This window comes from Pollachius pollachius (genome assembly GCF_949987615.1).
Source record: "Pollachius pollachius genome assembly, chromosome: 3".
NCBI classification, from domain to species: Eukaryota; Metazoa; Chordata; class Actinopteri; order Gadiformes; family Gadidae; genus Pollachius; species Pollachius pollachius.
Window position 1 is genome coordinate 23846864 of NC_136936.1, and position 18211 is coordinate 23865074.

The 18211-nt window shown below is 44.6% G+C and overlaps 2 protein-coding genes across 2 annotated transcripts in view; both read left to right on the plus strand.

The window, feature by feature from the left end:
• The first annotated feature begins 1423 nt into the window (after positions 1-1423).
• Positions 1424-10444, plus strand: mpzl3 (myelin protein zero-like 3). The gene is made up of 6 exons (XM_079733921.1): positions 1424-1803; positions 4506-4672; positions 7211-7424; positions 8699-8858; positions 9485-9554; positions 9702-10444. The coding sequence occupies exons 1-6, from the start codon at positions 1722-1724 to the stop codon at positions 9774-9776; spliced, it is 768 nt and encodes a 255-aa protein (XP_079590047.1). The 5' UTR covers positions 1424-1721; the 3' UTR covers positions 9777-10444.
• A 6141-nt stretch (positions 10445-16585) lies between these two features.
• Positions 16586-18211, plus strand: part of gap43 (growth associated protein 43) — a gene marked incomplete at its 3' end in the record, with an annotated part of 7285 nt that continues 5659 nt past the window's right edge. The window contains exon 1 of the mRNA XM_079731499.1: positions 16586-16696. Coding sequence (XP_079587625.1) covers positions 16667-16696 — 30 coding nt within the window. The 5' untranslated portion in view covers positions 16586-16666. The remainder of the gene's footprint in view (positions 16697-18211) is intronic.

Below are 18211 nucleotides of genomic sequence, written 5' to 3' on the forward strand. Positions count from 1 at the left end.
TGTGAGGGAGGGGCCCCCATTCTGACTGACCCACTGGGGGCTGAAACACACATTACTGTAGCTCAACAGAGAGCCCTCCTGTATTTACACAGGGCAACGCGGCGCTTGTGAATGCACCCGGCTACGAGGCGAGCCACCACTCAGGATTTCCACAATAGGTGGTGATAGAGCTCTCCTGTTTCCACAAAGGCCCGGATATCACGATGCAAACACTGCCCTGCCTAGGGGACTCACGTCTCTCTCTAGAGGAACCACCCTCCTTATGGATATAAGGAGGGGCCACATGACGAACAACCCTGTGCCTGTGAATGTAGCCTTCATCCCACCACACAAGGACATTCTTTTCTATGCTTTCACAACTCACTACTCTCCACAAGGCTTCGCTGGGCAGTGGAGCGTACAGGCTTGGACCGAGATGAGATTCCTTAAGTCGTAGGCCTTTTCTGGTATCCATTATTACCTGAACGCAGCTGCATGCTCTGCCCCTTATTTGATCCGAGCAGAGGTAGCCCACAACACAATGGGGCCCTTTGTGGTGATCTGCAGCCGAATCACTTCTGTACCTCCAGTCAATCAGTCCTCGGTATGATTGAACCTTTAAAATAGGGGATACGATGCAGAACGTGCAATTGGTTAAGAAATGCTCTTCTTTCGAGCTGCATAAACTCTAATTTCATGGCCCTAAGTAAATTAGACCCAAATACGAATGATTGCAATGTCGCCTGTAAAGAAGATGGTCTTCAAGTTAAATATTACAATGACCAGAATACCTGGCTATAATCGTGGGTTGTTCGTTGTGTAACAGCACAATACATCGTACAGGTAAATAAATAGCAAATAGCCAGTATGCCTAATAGACATCACAACTTCGTTCCCCCATTAGAGATAATTACAAAGCTGAAGACGGGAGCGCAGGGGAACCACGGATGTATAATAAGGGACTATAGTAATGAAGCTAAAAGAACAAGCCAGTACACGGGAATGAACCATCACCCATCGTTTTATTATCTAGGGGATTGGCCGATAAGGTAACAATAGTAGCCCAACCCTGTGACGCTAGTTTGGGTTACTCAACAAAAAGAGGCGTCCCTTTATGCTTTGCATATTTTTAAAACGTATTGTATATTTTAAACTTTTCGGCGGCCCGCTATGGAGCGTGAAGTCACGCATCAATACAGGAGGTCAAAAAGTTTAAAATATGCACAATCGTTGTAAACAATTTACCACTTTGGTGAAAGGCTAAGTTTATATTCCATGGCTCCCACCGGGCACATAGACGCTCGACCGGAGCACTGAACCACGCCTCACCTATCGCGATATCTGCACTCTCCTAACCACTAACCTATCCACACAGATAACACGACCGTACTGCCCTCGAATGTGTTTATCTTACTTGGGCCCCTATTTATGTTACAATACATATAGACACCAGAATTGGAGGGAACACACACAAAAAAAATACCTTTACATTAAACTAAATCAGCAACCAGTCAAGGGCAGGGACTATAGTCTCACGTATCAGCTGCTCCGGGTTAATCAAATCCTGATCCACCTGTTTGGCAGGAACACGATCCCACCGGAATGGCAGCACAGGACTGAAGTCCACCGCACCGTGCTGGTTGTTAGTTATTATACACGGATAATGGACGAGATTTGACCTGGAGTTGAGTAAGATCGGAGAATATAACCTTAACATTTGAGTAGTATCGAATAGTAAGGAAATGCCTTGGACTCGGACCCGCCAGAGGATCGGGGCTGGGGACCTGGCCATCCACAGCCTGTGTTTGCTGCTCGTTTGTTTTGGTGAGTTTGCGTCAGCTTTTAAGGTTGTTTTGGTTGTCATTAGGCATATTGTAAAGCTGGCAAAGCATGTATTCAGTTTATTGCTTTGTCTGTCAAGGATGATATTTTATTCATTAAGCCTGTTTATGTAGGTCTTTGTATGTTTTACGTATTCCTGGATATTTGTCTTGTAACCTAATGTCTTGTAACCGAAGTTTGTATCTCACCAGTTTATATTTAAAATGTTTCTTCTCCACCGCAATTCATATTTCAAAGGACGGAACTTTAAGAGGTTGTATTTTTTTTTTGCCAAATTTGAGACGCGTGTGGAGCTGTGCTCCCTACTGTGTGTCTGAGGCGGGCCTGGCCGGGAGGCATTACAAACAGGCCTCACTGCTGTAAACGCAACATTAAAAGTGAATCAATCAATTTCCGGAAAATTAAATGGATCTAAACACCTAATATAAACCTAGCGAGCTTAAGGGCTATCAGATTCAGAAAAATGCAGACGTGGATTGAATTTGGAAGTGTGTCCCATTGGTCCAGGAAGAGATTCAGGTGAAAAGTATATTAAATATATGTATATATAATATAATATATATTTTGCTTTCAGTTGTTTTTTGTTAATTTTAGAATATATAAATACTTGCAGAGATATCACAGTGGAAGAGTACGAAGAAGAATGTGTAAATATTTTATTAAAGGAACATCCTTCTCTTTTAGGATGTTCCTTTAATAAGGAACATCCTAAAAGATGTTCCTTATTCCTGCATGGTTCCTGCCTGGTTAAATCACTAGAGGGGCCACTATGGTGACCACAGGCCATTGTTAAGCCCCCTCCCCATGCGTTTTTAACATACTCGCCAAGTCTTGATGACTCACCTTATAAGAAATCCAATGTTTTTTTTGGTAATCCAAGTCCTCCACATACCTGAGGTGTGAAGCCAAGGGGATAGGAAGAATTACCAGGGTATAAAGGCCCCCTCTGGAAGCATGCTAGACGGGCCTTTTATGACAACGGGATCATCAGGGCTTGAGTTCATCTGGAACGGAATCAATGCTCTTGGGATGCTGGCTGTGTGGTGGACAAATGTTGCACCATGCAGATTTGATCGTGTTGCACGGTTTTCGGCACTGTGGATGACTGCACTCTCCCTTCTCGCGGGAACACCTGAGAATTGATAAATATATCACTGAAGCAAGGAAAACTCAGCTGCGATTTTCATAGAACACTTTGGGTGACAGTGCTTTCTACATTATGGTGTGAGTAACCTATAGCCATGCGGGAATTAATTAGCTGTGCAACACTGTTCAGATTGGCCATCCTCCCTGTAGTGTAGTGCATGACGGTGAACTAGACAATTCAAAAAAATAACTTTTTACAATTTATTTGTTACCAGCATTCGTAGTGTTGATCAGCAGAGAAATAGTCCGCCAAAGACGTTGACGTTGCTTAGCAACCGAGGACGCTGGGGTTCATACGATAGAAAAATAAATCAACTTTCCTTGAAAGCGGTCATTAAATGCTTAGCAACGGTGAATTATCAAAACATTATTCACCACCGGAAGTTGTGAAGGCCCATGCAAGTGAACGGAGCGTCCAGCAGCATTGAGAAGAGGCGTGTAATAAATAACAATAGTCACATTCATTATTCGATATTCTACGTGACTCCGACTATTTGACGATCGTACCCAATCCCTACCTTCTAAGAGGAATAAGTCTGAAGTATGGGCATGTTTTGGGTATTTAAAAATACCGCGATAATACCGAAAACCGGGATAATTTTGGTCTCAATAACCGTGAGGTTAAATTTTCATACCGTTACATCCCTATGTGTAAGTCAGAACAGCATTCACCATCATACCACCGAATGCTTATAGTCAAACTATAAGTCATTTAATTGTATTGTTTATAGTTACCTCATAGTGAGGCCATTCATTTCGAATGCTCTTCTTGGATATTATTCAGGTTCAACATAACAATGGTCCCTGTTTAAGAAACCATCAGGATTTTGCAAGTCTCAACGATACTTGGGGAGGGCTACTTAACGTTACATAGACGATGCTAGTGTCGCTTGGAGTACCTACACATCAGAAAGGGTGTTAATGGCTTGGCACATAGAAATACAGAAACACAAGAGCCCTCTGCGTCACTCCCACCCCCTCAGAGACCGTGGTATCTCTGCAGAGGTTGGTACAATTCAGATGCAAAATTATACATTTTTTTCCTCAAACATTAAGTTTACTTTCCACCCCTGGAGGAATGTTCCATCGTCTTTTGTTTAATTCAACTTCAAGGTCTTCTTCAAATATTTCAAAACCGCAATCAACAACTCCTTGTGGCTGATGCCTGGAGACAGCGCAATTTCTACAGGCCGGCAGTCTGTAGCCATTCTCTGTTCACCTCCTCTTATTCCCCCCACTTACAATTGCCTTGTGTGGCTTTTTAATTCAAATTAAATGAAAAGAAAAGCTTTATTGACATGAGAAACAAAAAAAGACATTGCCAAAGCAGGTGAACAATAAAAAGGTCAAAATATAAAATGTTCAATGCAAAATATCTATACATATCATAAATTACACTATTAAATACTCAATATAGAAAAAGTAAAATGTGGGATATTCTACAATTTCCAGTATCTCCTATAAACAGATAAATTAAAGATACTGTACAGTATTTACAATTAAAGTGTGTCTCTCTCTTTCTAAATCCCCCCCCCCAGTTGCCTCCCCGGTGTCCCCCATCACGGTGACCTCACCCCCTGAGCTCCACGCCTCCCGGGGGGAGTCGGTGCTGCTGGTCTGCACCTTCTCCTCCACCAGCAGGCCCACCAGTCGCATGTCGGTTGACTGGTCCTACCGGCCGCCCAGTGGGGGGGCCCCGCAGACGGTGAGTGAGTGGGCCGCTTCACGCACAGACCACAATCAATACTATACCGTGATATTAATGATGATGGTCTGTGCTGGAGCCCGGGGGGAGATTGATTTGTGTAATATCCTGACAACATGCATTCCTCTGCGTTGTTCATAGTGGGAAAGAACAAAGATAATAAATGCATTATGCATACATGTTTTCTACTGTAAGAATATGGTGTCCTCAGTGTAGGTTGATTCTCATGATGATTCAACGTATTGCTCTGATTGGCTGCTGTGCTTCTTGGATGGGCAGACACGTTTTTTTGCTCGGTTGAAAAAAAGATTGATATGATCCATCAAACTGACTTTTGGGCTGGAAATATAAACCTTCCAGGTCTCACAGTTCACTGCCTATTTTATATTCTATATTTGCCTTTTATTGAGTATAGGGGATTGATGGGGATATTGTATAAATGCCTACCACTGCTCCTCCCATTTGCTCTGTCATGTGCATTTGCAGAGATTGGTTCTATCAGAGGGCCCAACAAACAGCATGGTGACTAATGTTTATTGTGAGCCGGCCTGCACTGTTGTGGTAATTGGGTAGTTCTGTGGAGGCTCACAGACCATGGTTCAAAGGGTCAGAGTGAGACACTGATTGGACTCTGCTCACGGTGAGAACCACAGCATGGTTCACAATGGTCCTGTTGCTATCCTAGAGGGGTAAATGATATAAAGTCTCTAAATCCTCATCAAATGTTAGCAAATATCCTTTTATATATCCACGTCTGCAGATGAATCGACTATTAAATAGAATAATGCTACAGCACAATTCTATGTTTATGTCTCTAGGTTCTTGTGGAGTGCGAAGAACTGAAGTGTTGAACATCTCTTTTTGGTTATTTTGGTTACTATCTGGGCCCCATGAAACCAGATGTTTGGGGAAGCGCGTTGCTACCATTTGTTTCATGGCAGCAGATGCAGAAACAGTTGCGGCCCTGTCCACATTTCCTCCTTTTAACCTCTGCAACCACAGTCCCATTTAGAATATTGAACTGGCGCCGCACCTGGAGACATGATCTGGAAGCCCCATGTGGTCAGCTTTTACCCCCCCATCTTCAAACGCACAAACCTCCCGACCTACCTCGGCATTCACTTAGCCTGCCGTCCGTCCAGCGAGGACGGGTCCAGTTTCACTGATCAGTGCTCAGGGAGGACTGCCTCGAGCACCCAGGACCATTTGGAACAACAGGCCGGCCATCCGCTGTGGTTGCATGTAATTCCATTTGCATGGAGGGTGGGGGATGGGGGGGGGATCTATAGAGTGTGGTCGCATCTGCAATCATTTCCTATAGGGGCACTCAGTGTTAAGTGATAGCTAATGTCTTGCGGCTGCACTCATATGGACTTCTGTTGGTTTAGTCGTCAAGATGTAGTTGTTGGGCCGTAGAGTGTGTGTCTTTGTTTGTGTGAGTGTGTAGAGGGCAAAGTTAGTGCGTCTTACACAAAGAGAAAGCGAGCATCGCCATAATCAGCAGATGGAGTGGGGCTTAACCCCACAAAGCATAAGGCACCACTGGGGGTGTGGAGTCTATGGGATTGGTTCCATGGGTTGGGCCAAAACCCGTGACTTTTCCTTTCATCTCCTCCAAGCGACGCCGGACTGTTTTCAAACCCCGATAAATAACTTTCTCTTGACGTGGCGCTGCGACAAAGACGGGCCTCCGGGCTCCACTTTTCTCATTTCAAGTCTGGATCTGCTCGCCGTTCAATTTCATTAGGGGGTTTTGGCTGTTTTATGAGGCCGTATATCACACGGGCAAGGACCATGAATAAGCATTAAAAGCCTCCAATCAGAAATATATTTTTGCGGCCCCCGCTTTTGTGTCAGTCAGAATAGACGTGTGCTCCTCAGTTGTCTGGGGGTAAGTACCTGCGCTCAGTAGAGCCTCCACACTGCAGATGGGCTCAGGGAGCAGGCTGTACACTCAGTCTAATGTCAGCGGGAGACCGTGTTAATTGGGCCAACTTTTTTCTGGGCTGGCAAAGAAATTGCCTTAGGAAAATGTAGATTTAAATTACACTGATGAGACTATTGGTGATGTTATCGGACAGACCGCCACCGATGGTGCTGTAGGGGTAAATGTTGGTGGTGTGTGATTGGACTGCTTACGCTAAGAACCAATCCAGTTCATCTTCATGCTTTACATTAGTTTCCATTATTTCACCAATGACCAATGCCTCCATTTCATTCGCTCTATGACTTTGTCCGGAAAAACACTTTGAGTTGGTCCTTGCAGTGAGCAGTTTACAAGACGAGTACACAACAGTTTGAATCACCATAACCCTGGAGCATTTCTTAGCCGACATTGGCACTTTGATTCACCTTCGTGTCGAACAGGTCTGCACACAAAGAGAACTTTCTGGGCAGATTCCACATTTATTGCTCAAGTGCAGTTTTTTAACTAGTTCTTTCCAGTAACCCCATTCTCAGCATGCCTCCCGTTCTTCTTGTTGATGAACCTGGAGCTGCAGTCTTACGTGGTGTCGTCTGTCTCCCCCTCTCTTCCAGTTCTTCCACTTCTCGTCTAAGGCCTTCCCCCCGGCCGACGGCCAGTTCCAGGGCCGCGTCCGGTGGCAGGGCAGCCCGGCGCGTGGCGAGGCGTCTGTCACGCTGCTCAACGCCTCGCTGGCCGACAATGGCACCTTTACCTGCAGCGTGAGGAACCCGCCCGACGTCCACGGCTCCCCCACCTCCCACACCGTGCTCACCGTCACGCCCAAAGGTACACACTGACGCACCTTTAGCCAGGGGACGTAGGGTATAGCCGGATGACAGATGGGGGTGGAGGACCGGTCCCTGTGGTTCTGGAATCGCTTGCCTCTGCTTGTTTAAAGAGTCTGTTCGTTTCTTTTCATTGAGCACATTCTTCAGGACCAACCTCATCGCTGCACTTGTTGAGGCGTGCGTGTGTGTGCGTGTGTGTGTGTGTGTGTGTGTGTGTGTGTGTGACGACGAGTTCTTTGTCTTTATACACACACGCGCACAGAATGACTTATGCCAAAATATTTATGCCCTACATAAAATCCACTGTAATCTGAGCTGTGTTTTTACATGCCTTGTGTTCGGATCTCCCTGCGGTCCCCACGAGAAGTAGCTCATAATCCCTATCTCTAAGGCTATACTGAGGTCTAAGGCTATACTTTGCCATATTTTTCATCTAACCTTTTTATATTCCATATTGAAGAAACATAACCATATCAATGTATTACCCCAACTCTTTCGTCACTTTGAGATAGTGAGTCAACATTACTGAATACTGAATAACCCAAGCAACACATTGGAAATCTGTTTTAAACATTTGTGTTTATCTTCTTATTCAAACCAATTTGCTATGATGATGATCATGACAAAATCATCATATAGAAAATGTCTGCACCCGTTTGGGGCTGTAGGTTCTTCTGTTAGGCCAGGTGCATGTTTGAACCCATGGTGTGCTTGTGTTGGCTGTCCAAAACATGTCCTGCCCAATATTAAACCCTTTGTAAAACTAGGTCTGCCTAATCAGTCACTTTTTCCGATGACATTAGGCCAAAAGAAAATGAAAAGACAAAAATAATTCCATCTTTTGGAATATTGTATTGTATTCAACACAGCAGAGGGTTATTGAATTGTGAAAAGACAGGATGACATATTGTTTCGGGTGTGTGTTCTCAAAGATGAATAATTGATATTGTCAATTTCTGGCTATTAGCTTTTCTGACTAATGTAAAACCATGGCAAATGCCGAAGAAGCAAGACATAAAATAATTAAATAATAGAATTGGCAAACATTGAATAAATTGATTTAATTTCTTATGCTGTATTGGGTACAACTTAACTGATCATCTGAGAAAGTTTGGGACATTAAAGCACTGTTTTTATAGTGTGTGGGTCATTCTTCAAATGTGTTCTCTCTCTCTCTCTCTCTCTCTCTCTCTCTCTCTCTCTCTCTCTCTCTCTCTCTCTCTCTCTCTCTCTCTCTCTCTCTCTCTCTCTCTCTCTCCCTCTCCCCCCCAGTGGCTAGCGTGCGGTTCTCTGACGTGGGGGTCCTCCTAGTGTTCGTCCTGCTCCCCTCTGCGCTCGTCACACTGGGCCTGATCGCCAGGATGTGCTGTCCCCAGAAGGAGCACAGCCGCCAATCAAAGGCCTACCGATCGCCCATAGAGGTCACCGAGGAGTCAGTACAGATTAATTTGGCCAATTCCCGGCCTTTTCATTGGGCTTCTTTCTTTTCTTTTTTGTGTTATTGCTCTCAGATGTAGATAGGGAGCTAGGGTTTTAATGAGTCGCTGAGGCTGCCAAGCAAATTCTGAGCTGGCACTCTCCCCTATAGGCATTAGCCGTATAAATCCAAGCTCTCCGTAGTCGGTCTATTAATAAAATCTATTTTATGGGTAATTAACCATAAAGTCCTAAAAAAATATTTCATGTGTAGAATTAATATAGTAAAAATTTAGTGATTATAATATAATGATAATGCCATGATGCTATCAGAATTTCTATTGTTTGATACATGATTCTTGTGGCAGGCGATTACTCTTTAGTTAATGCTTGAATGTGCTGATAATAAAGTCTTACCGAAAGTTGAATCTAGTATCTATAGATAACTCCAGGCTACACTTTAGATCCATCTGCATCCAAAACCATTTAAAACCAAGCTCTCTGTATTTGTGGAATCCTTGACGATAGATGGATGTCTCTCAGGATTTAGCGTTGTAATATTGCATTTTGAGCCAAGTAAATAGAAAAACCCAAATTGGTGGTTGTAACAAGGGAACCACTGTTATCTCTCCCCTTTGGCAGAGATGAGTATGCCGCCTGTCAGATGAGAACCAAAATGAGGAAGAAGATTTGCTGTGACCTGGATAAAACGGTAGACACCAGTCGGTCCCAGCATGCCACATCGGGTTACCACAGTCCTTATCAGTCCGTTATCACATCAATAACTTATTGAGGCGTCTCCGCCTGATCCATGTCGCATGCTACATTTTATTTTTTTTAACACCCTTTTCTGACCCAGGAGTGGGAGGAAGGCTACTACAGCCAAAAGACGAGTCCTCCAGTGGAAGAGGGTGTTGCTGAATCCCAATGCTAGAGACTCCTGCTGGTGTGGATACACAACGACAACATTAGATGCGGTATTGGAAATTCACAAATCTTCCCAAATCGCAGTAGTATCGACAGTTGACTTTTTACCGGATGAGGGAATTTCCTCCATTGAATTAAATGCACTTTTTTTTTTTCAAATGTAAGACCTTAAAAGAAATATACATACTGCTTTTAGTCACAGGAACATTGTCTTTATTTGTTCTGTTCAGCTGCCACCTTAGAAATGTCTAGTTGTGAAGGATGTTATAGATTGTGAGAGTTTATTTTTAAGACACCGGGAACATGACTATGAAAGACTATGTCTTTCCTATTTTGTATAGTCTTTGTCTTAATTGAGGTTCAATTAAATATTTGTTTTTTCTTTATTTGGATGGATAATACGTCGTATCATACCTGTCATTATGACGAGGTGAATGCCATTAAGGATGGCTTGCCATGATATTCACTGCGTGCTAATTATCTTTTACCCTCATTTCCCTAATCTTCATACTTTCTGCAGATTCACCCTATCTGTATGCTTTTCTTTTGTTTTATGTATATCTCAATTGCTTAGAGCAGATGTACATGTTTGTTTGCTGAATGGCAAATGTTGTTAATATGGAAAAATATTTAAGTAAGAAAAGCTTTGTTATCTGAACCAATTAAATGTATAAGCCAGCAACCTATTGTTCTCAAATGTGTTCTACCATCTGATTATGGGAAAAGAATGAGGGCAGCTTAATATCTTATGCTTCGTAAAAAGCCATTGTTGTAAGCACATTTGAAGGAAGGTTTCAAATCAACCACATTAACCTTGATGCGATTCGGAATACTTTGAAACTGCAAAGGGATTCTGCAACAGCAGCTAACGGTATCAGTGTGGTCATTATTGGCTGTCCTACGCCTTGAGTTTTCCCCTTTGCTCTTTGAACTCTATTCAGGAATGCGCCTGAATATTCCTTTAAAAAAATGCTTGGGACAGGATGTTGTTCACCAAGTAAAAATCTACCCTCACCTACCATGTCTCTTAGCAGTCGTAGGACAAGCAGTAGATGCTACATGAACCCTATAATAACTGGTAGGTAATGAACCGTGAAGTCACTGATCTTACAAAGGAAAATAATTACTCATTAGCCCACGTTCCTGGTGGATTGTTTTATATTCTAGTCTGCATTCAGCCCGGTTCATCATGCCTCACGATAACAAGGTTATCTCTCTTCCTCATCACAACTACCATGGCAACAGATTAATGTCCGGTTTTGCAACTGGGAGGTGCCAATAAGTGAACAACGGACAAAGTAAATGAATAACCCAACAGGTGTATATTTGATTGACAGGACTAGATTTGAATCGAAGTCGTAACAATTTGAAAGAGGAAAACCTTAATGCTGTGCATTGTGTTTTTAATTCAAGTCAAGTAGGTACTTTGTTTTGTCGGGGGGGGTGGTGTCATATAATTGACCCCCTCTAGTGAGGTCATACATAAGTGCACCTATCATGTCCTTCTTCCAGAATATTCTCTCCGCTTAGAGCTGCCATCCTAAATTATTTTCGGTGGGCCTGCCAAGGCTGCTCTGGCTGCCAGCCTGGATCTGTTCCTCCACTGTCTGTCTCCAGCACCACAAGTCTACATTACTCCCTGAATCAGGCTCTGGGAGTCTGCCTGCTGGTCAGCAGTCTGTGTTTGTCAAGATGTGTGTGTGTTTGTGTGTGTGTGTGTGTGTGTGTGTGTGTGTTAGTGTGAGCGGGAGCCTCTCATGAACATTGATGTAGAGGAATGCTGTCCATCTCTTTGGGTGGTGGTAGGAGGGTTTCACACTCTAAACTGCCATCTTGCTTCTATCTTTCCATTTGATTAGGACTAATAACATGGTTCTTCTAGATTTCTGGGTTTCTGGGTCAAGAAGTACCAACATAGTGAGCTTGAACTTCTTCTGTGGAACTTTAGAGCGCTTGATTGAAAGCATCATACTGACAAGATTTAGCGACAAGATCCTCCTCCCCAACTGGCAAGTGTCATGAGGAAGTCACCCCCTGCGTCTCTCTCGGGGGTCTCTGTTGAAGTGCAGCAAGGAGGGAAGAGCTTTGCCGTGGTATTTGGTGTTGGATGTTTTTTTATGGTTGCAGACCTTCTGTGGATTGTCGGCCTGCAGCATGCAGAACTCATTGTTCCCAGTTCAACATCACTGATCCTGGAGCCCACAGCATCCCCTGTTCAGTGTGCTGAGGATGGGTGTTAAAATATAGTGATAGTTAAGGAGTATTTCATAGCAGGTAAAAGCACTACTACTAAATCCCTACTCCTCTAAATGGTCCCGGCTACACAGTGCACACAAGAGAAGGATTGACCCACATTGGCTAGATTGTACTCTCACATATTTGATTGTTTCGACAGTCTTCAATAAAACTTGATGAGTCTATAACCCTCCGTTTAACTTCTGTTTGTTTTATGCAACCGACGTAATAACGGTGAGAACCCAGGAGAGAACAGGAGTTTCTGTTCTCTAACACTGAAGCCCAGCCGCTCATGTAAAGAACGCAATAAATGTGTTGAATGTGAAGAGGCGTTGGAAACCGAGGATGTTTTCATCTAGTGTGCGTCAGTGCTCAGTAGAGTCCAGGCTGGTAAACATGGGATAATGGATTGCCGACTAGGACACACAAAACCGTTGGCTTTGGAATCGTTGGCTCGTAAGACAAGACTGTTGGACATGGCCAAGTTGGACATGTTTGCCCTCATTTTCCTGTTGGCAACCATGTAGCTACAGACCGCTGTAATTTCTATGTTATGATGATTAACGTTTGGTTTTACCCTAAATGGGACGAAACCACTTAAAGCTAGGGTAGGCCGTTTGGGGAAACCAGCCAGAATACACTAGCTTTTTCAAGTAGCTTAGCAACAGGTCTGCCTATCATTGTGGAAGACCCCAGTAACGTGCAATGAGTGCAGGGGCAGCTATCGCAGGTAGCCAGTTAGACAGACAGACAGACCAGCCATTTAATCATTTACTTTGGGCTGAATTAAACGATTGGATGGGCTTTTTTCAGGACCGCCACAGGTATCGGCTCTTTTGTATTTGTTTGTTTTATCAGAGCCCTTGATTTATTGATTACTGTCGCCATGTAAGTATGACAAAAATTGCCTAGCCTACCTTTATAGCGCTATAAAACCCTGGACTGTGTCTATGTAAACGGCAGGCTTTGATTTCAGTCTGTGGTTTGTTTTGTGATTTAGGGCCTGGGCCAGGATGCTTAAAGGGCGTATGCACGGATAAGGGGACCTGCCAGTGGGTCACACCGCTCTGTTTCTGAAAGTCTTTACACGACCCTTAACTGCTTTCTGTCATTGTGGGACATCCAGGCGTCAACGCAGTACTTGGTATGCACCACTGCTTATCTTGTATTGACTCTGTGTTTTGCACAAAGTAGGACAACTAAAAAAGAGTGTGCGCCTCCACGCAGAAATACAAATATCATCACTCTTTATCTGGCCCAAAACTGTTGAAAAATAACACGCATCATTAAACAAAATGGGTCATTTTCAGTCTCACTGCATTCTATTCGTGTGTGTCACTGTACACTTAGGGAGCTGAGTTCATATAAAAACTTTGGGGTGCTATGTTAACTGCTATGTGACCAACCGACTGGTGTTTTCTTTGAGGCAGCTTTATATCACAGCAAAAGGTTAGCTTGCTGCCTACAGTCTGTCGTCTTGCAGACGACAGACTTCCCCATATTTATCTATAGCGGTATCCTGTATTATTTCACACAAGATATCTTTTTCTCTGCATCAATTCTGTTAGGACGTAGGTGATGGAATGGGACGCAACGGGAATCTGTTTAATGGTTTAACTTGGTGATAAACGATGAAGCTGTGTGCAGCACAGTGTTATTGTGAATCATAGCCAATAAGTCCATCATAGCTTTATAAACAACTGTAAGCAAATAGGGTAGTACAGTTCAATTAATTATTAATGTTGTGTAGACTAGTTGCATAATGTTGCACTCAGATTGCAAATTCCTATGCAGCAGCAAATTAGGGGTTCCACAAGCACATGTCATGCGAGCCCTGCCAGAGGCTGGACCCGTACCTCTTGAGCAAGGCACGTCTTCAAACCAGTCCAGTGGCGTGGGATGAGGCTGCTGTTCCGCGGCGGCTCTTTGTGCCAAGAGCGCCATCGCAGTGATCCACGGCTGGCTCCTCAGCCTCCAACTCACCTGACTCGGGCGAGGGGGGGGGGGTCTGCTTCTGGGCTGTAGAGTACAAGCATGATGACACACGGTTCCTGATGTAGCATAAAGGCGGCTAATGGTAATGGATTCAGCCCTCTGGTGCCACAGGCGGGGGGGGGGGGGGGGGGGTACGGCTGTAGGCTAATGGTTTTCTCTTCCTTGGTGAACTGGGAGTGGGGTGATATAGTAAGATGAAGGAATAGCATGACAAGGCCTGGTTCCCCCCCTTCTCCCCTGGCCTGCTGCCATCACCCCTCCCTCAGTCCCTCGCTTCTTTTTTTATGACACTCCATTTTCTCCCCCCCTCTCGCCCCTCCATCCCTCTGTGGTCGGCCCACCGGTGAGAGCGGGGGTGGGGGTTCTACTGTCAACGGGCTGTGTGTGTGTGTGTGTGTGTGTGTGTGTGAAAGACAGAGATTGAGTGTTTGTGTCGTTATTAAAGGAAGACGTGGTGTGGTGTGGGTGTTGATAGTGAGCATGAGCCTGTGGGACCCGCGGCGCTTCAAAGTTCTTAATATCATGAGTTATGTTCTTAATATAATGAGTTATGTTCTTAATATAATGAGGTATGTTCTAAATATAATGAGTTATGTTTCTAAATATAATGAGCAATGTTCTTAATATAATGAGTTATGTTCTTAATATAATGAGTTATGGTTTTAAATATAATGAGTAATGTTCTTAATATAATGAGTTATGCTTTTAATATAATGAGTTATGGTTCTAAATATAATGATTTATGGTTCTAAATATGAGTAATGGTTCTTAATCTAATGAGTTATGGTTCTAAATGTAATGAGTTATGGTTCTAGATGTAATACTTTATGGTTCTAAATATGAGTTATGGTTCTAAATATGAGTTCTAGATGTAATGAGTTATGGTTCTTAATATCAGTTATGTTCTAAATATAATGAATAATGGTTCTAAATATAATGAGTTATGGTAGTAAAGGTAATGCTTCATAGAAATATATGTAGATGAAGGGTTATGGTTCTAAATGTATTGAGTTATAGTTGTTAGGTTGATGAGTTATGGTTATAAAGCTAATGCGATATGGTTCTTAAGGTAATGCATTATGGTTCTAAATGTATTGAGTTATAACTGTAAAGCTAATGCATTATGGTTTTACAGTTAATGAGTTATGGTTATGAAGGGAAGGAGTTATGGTTATAGATGTAGTCTTTCTGAGTGCCTGCTCATTAGGTTGCCTGGAGGATGGAGCATGTGTTGGTCATAAGGAGGGGAGGACGGGAGGAGGGATGGAGAGAACGAACAGGAGGCCCTGTGCTCTTTGACCACACCCGACCCCGAGCCTCCCCCATCACCTCTCTCTCTCTCTCTCTCTCTCTCTCTCTCTCTCTCTCTCTCTCTCTCTCTCTTTCTTTCTCTCTCTCTCTCTCTCTCTCTCTCTCTCTCTCTCTCTCTCTCTCTCTCTCTCTCTCTCTCTCTCTCTCTCTCTACTACATCCATATTCTTAAACTCTCCCTCTGTCCTTCCCTCCTCCTCCTCCTCTAGCCTCTCTGCTGGTGTTTCCATGAGAACAGAGTGAGCGCTGGGGGTGGAGGAGAATGGGGGGGGGAGGAGGAGGAGATGGGGGTACCAACCAAGAGTTGTGTGTGTGTGTGTGTGTGTTTGTGTGTGTGTGGTTTGTGCAGCTTATTCACACACACTCAAGCACACACGCATGCACAAAAAAACACACACACACACACACATACACACAATCAGGCAAGCATGCACACACACACACACTCTCACGCACATTCCCCAGGGCTTGTGCCAGGAGTACTTGCTTTTGGCATCGCCATGGCAACATGGACACCCAGGCATGGACTTAAAACCCTTGATCAGAGGTCGACCGTCGCCAAGTGCGGCAGGTTCCAATGGGAGTAGCCCCCCCCACCCCCACCTCCCATTTGTGTTGGGAGTGGTCCTGCCAGCACAAATGAAATAAGAGACAGAATCACGTTTTAGCTGAGAGGGGATCCCACAGCGAGGGAGAGGCAGTGGGGGGGGGGGAGCACAGTCACTAAGCTGAACATCAAATAAATAATTGTCGGCGGAGCGCATATTCATCATTCATCCATTCCTTTTTTCTTCTTCCCTTTTTTTAGGGTGGGGTTGTGGCGGTTTTTCCTTCTTCTATTTTTGCAGGACCGGCTGCAGGGAGGTGGAGTAGATAGAGGAGGGGGAGGAGAGAGGAGAAGAAGGAGGAGGAGTGAGAAGATGTGGAAGAGAGAGGAGTGGGTTCATCACTATAGGAGCCGAGGGGGGGGGGGGGGGGCGTATAGTGTTAGCCGGTGCGATGGGAGGGGGATGGGAAGAGAGGGAGGAGAGAGGGAGGGGGAGGGGTTTAAAGGGTGGGCTGGTAGACATTGTCAGGCTAGCGAGGTAGTCAGTGAGAGAGAGGTGCGCCCAGGCCGAGTGAAAAGCGTGTGTGTGTGCAGACTGGGATGAGTAGAAGCGCTGGCCGCCTTTAGCTGTTGAAACAGCACGGGAGAGAGTGTGTACGACGAGAGAGAGAGAGGGAGAGACACAGAGAGAGAGTGAGGGAGAGAGAGAGACAGAGAGAGGAGGGAGTAAAAGGGTGCGAAAAAGAGGAAAGAAAGAGCGACAAGGAAAAGACAGAAGAAGGAAAGAAGAAAAAGGAGAATACTACAACTATGCTGTGCTGCATAAGAAGAACCAAGCCGGTAAAAACTGCTTTTTTCATCAATATATATATATTTTTTGTAGTAGTAGACTACATTCACTACATTTTAACTATAAAGTTTTGAACTGTCTTTTTTGATGCTCTTATCATGTGCTTGTGATTACAGGAGATAATAATTCATTATTATTAATTTCCTTTGATTTGGGGTGTCGTGGGTGTCTTTGTACGAGTCTATCTGAGGAGCGCAGACACGCCTAGTTAATGGGATTATCCCGCATGAAAGGATGTCGCCACGATGCGTCCCCGACCTCACACTGTACTGAGAGGGGCCTAGACTGTAACCCGATCTGTGACGGCTGGGTCTCCCCTCATATTGATCATGCACTTGGATTATTATTTTTTTTAAAGTGAACGATTATTGATGTGCACTTGTGTTCTGTACGTTGTATCCCTAACGCTGTCTCCTGTCACACTCCGCACTGTAAACGACACATTGACATCGGAAAGGTTCATTCATTCAGAAGACATGCCCGCACTAACCTACCGTTGTTAATGACATAATCCAACTAATTAGGTCAACCTTTAGACAGATACTAATTGGGGTCTTAATTGGAGTCTAAACTTCTCCTGATTAACCATAGAGGCAATAAAAAATAAATGATGAAAAGAAAACACATTTTCCAGTGAGAGAAAATAGGGTGGGGTAGGCTTTGAGTGGTCTGACTCTCTTCCAGCGGCGGCGGCGTGTGCCAGGGTCTCCGGGGGATACAATGGGAGCAAATGAGTCTCCTAAATGGATTATCATAGCCCTCTAGGTTTTAAGTGGATCCTGTCAATTGAGGCTCCTACCGTGAAGTGTGTGCTCGTGTACCCGGTACGTGCGGGGCTCCACAAGTCCCCTTCATAGCTATTCCTGGTGGCAAGGAGGGGAAAAAAATAAAAAAGGTGTAGCTTGAAATCGGGCGGGTCCCAGCGTGGGGATCGACGGTGGCACCGCCGTCTGTGGTGGTCGCTCTCCCATCAGCACCTCGGCGTGCCGGGAGGCTGTGGGCCTGCGTTCCTGCCCATGGCCACTATCTTTACCGGTTTTTATGGCTCTCATACCACAGCGAATCCGATCAGACTTAATTGCCTCTTAAATGTCAGCTTTGATGAGTCATTTTAGTTCTGGCTGGCAGGGGGAGGGAGGAAGAGAGAGAGAGAGAGAGAGAGAGAGAGAGAGAGAGGGATGGGGGAAGGTGTTGAAAGAGGAAAAGAGGAGAGAGGAGAGGCAGTAGGAAGACATGCAGGATGGAGAATGGGCCAGGCCAGGGAGATCAGATGCTGGGTGGAGAGTAATTATAGAGTCACTAAACATGGGATCTTGACACTGAAGGAGAGGTGGGGGGGGGGGGGGGGGGGGGGGGAGTGACATAGGTGTCATGGGTGCCAGGTGAACAACGCAGAACCAGACAAGAAAGGCGAGGTGGAAAAAAGAGGTGGCAGGTATAAGGGGAGGGGGAGGGTAGGGAGGGAAAGGCAGGCGTACAGGCAGAATAGCCGAGCAACGAGAGCC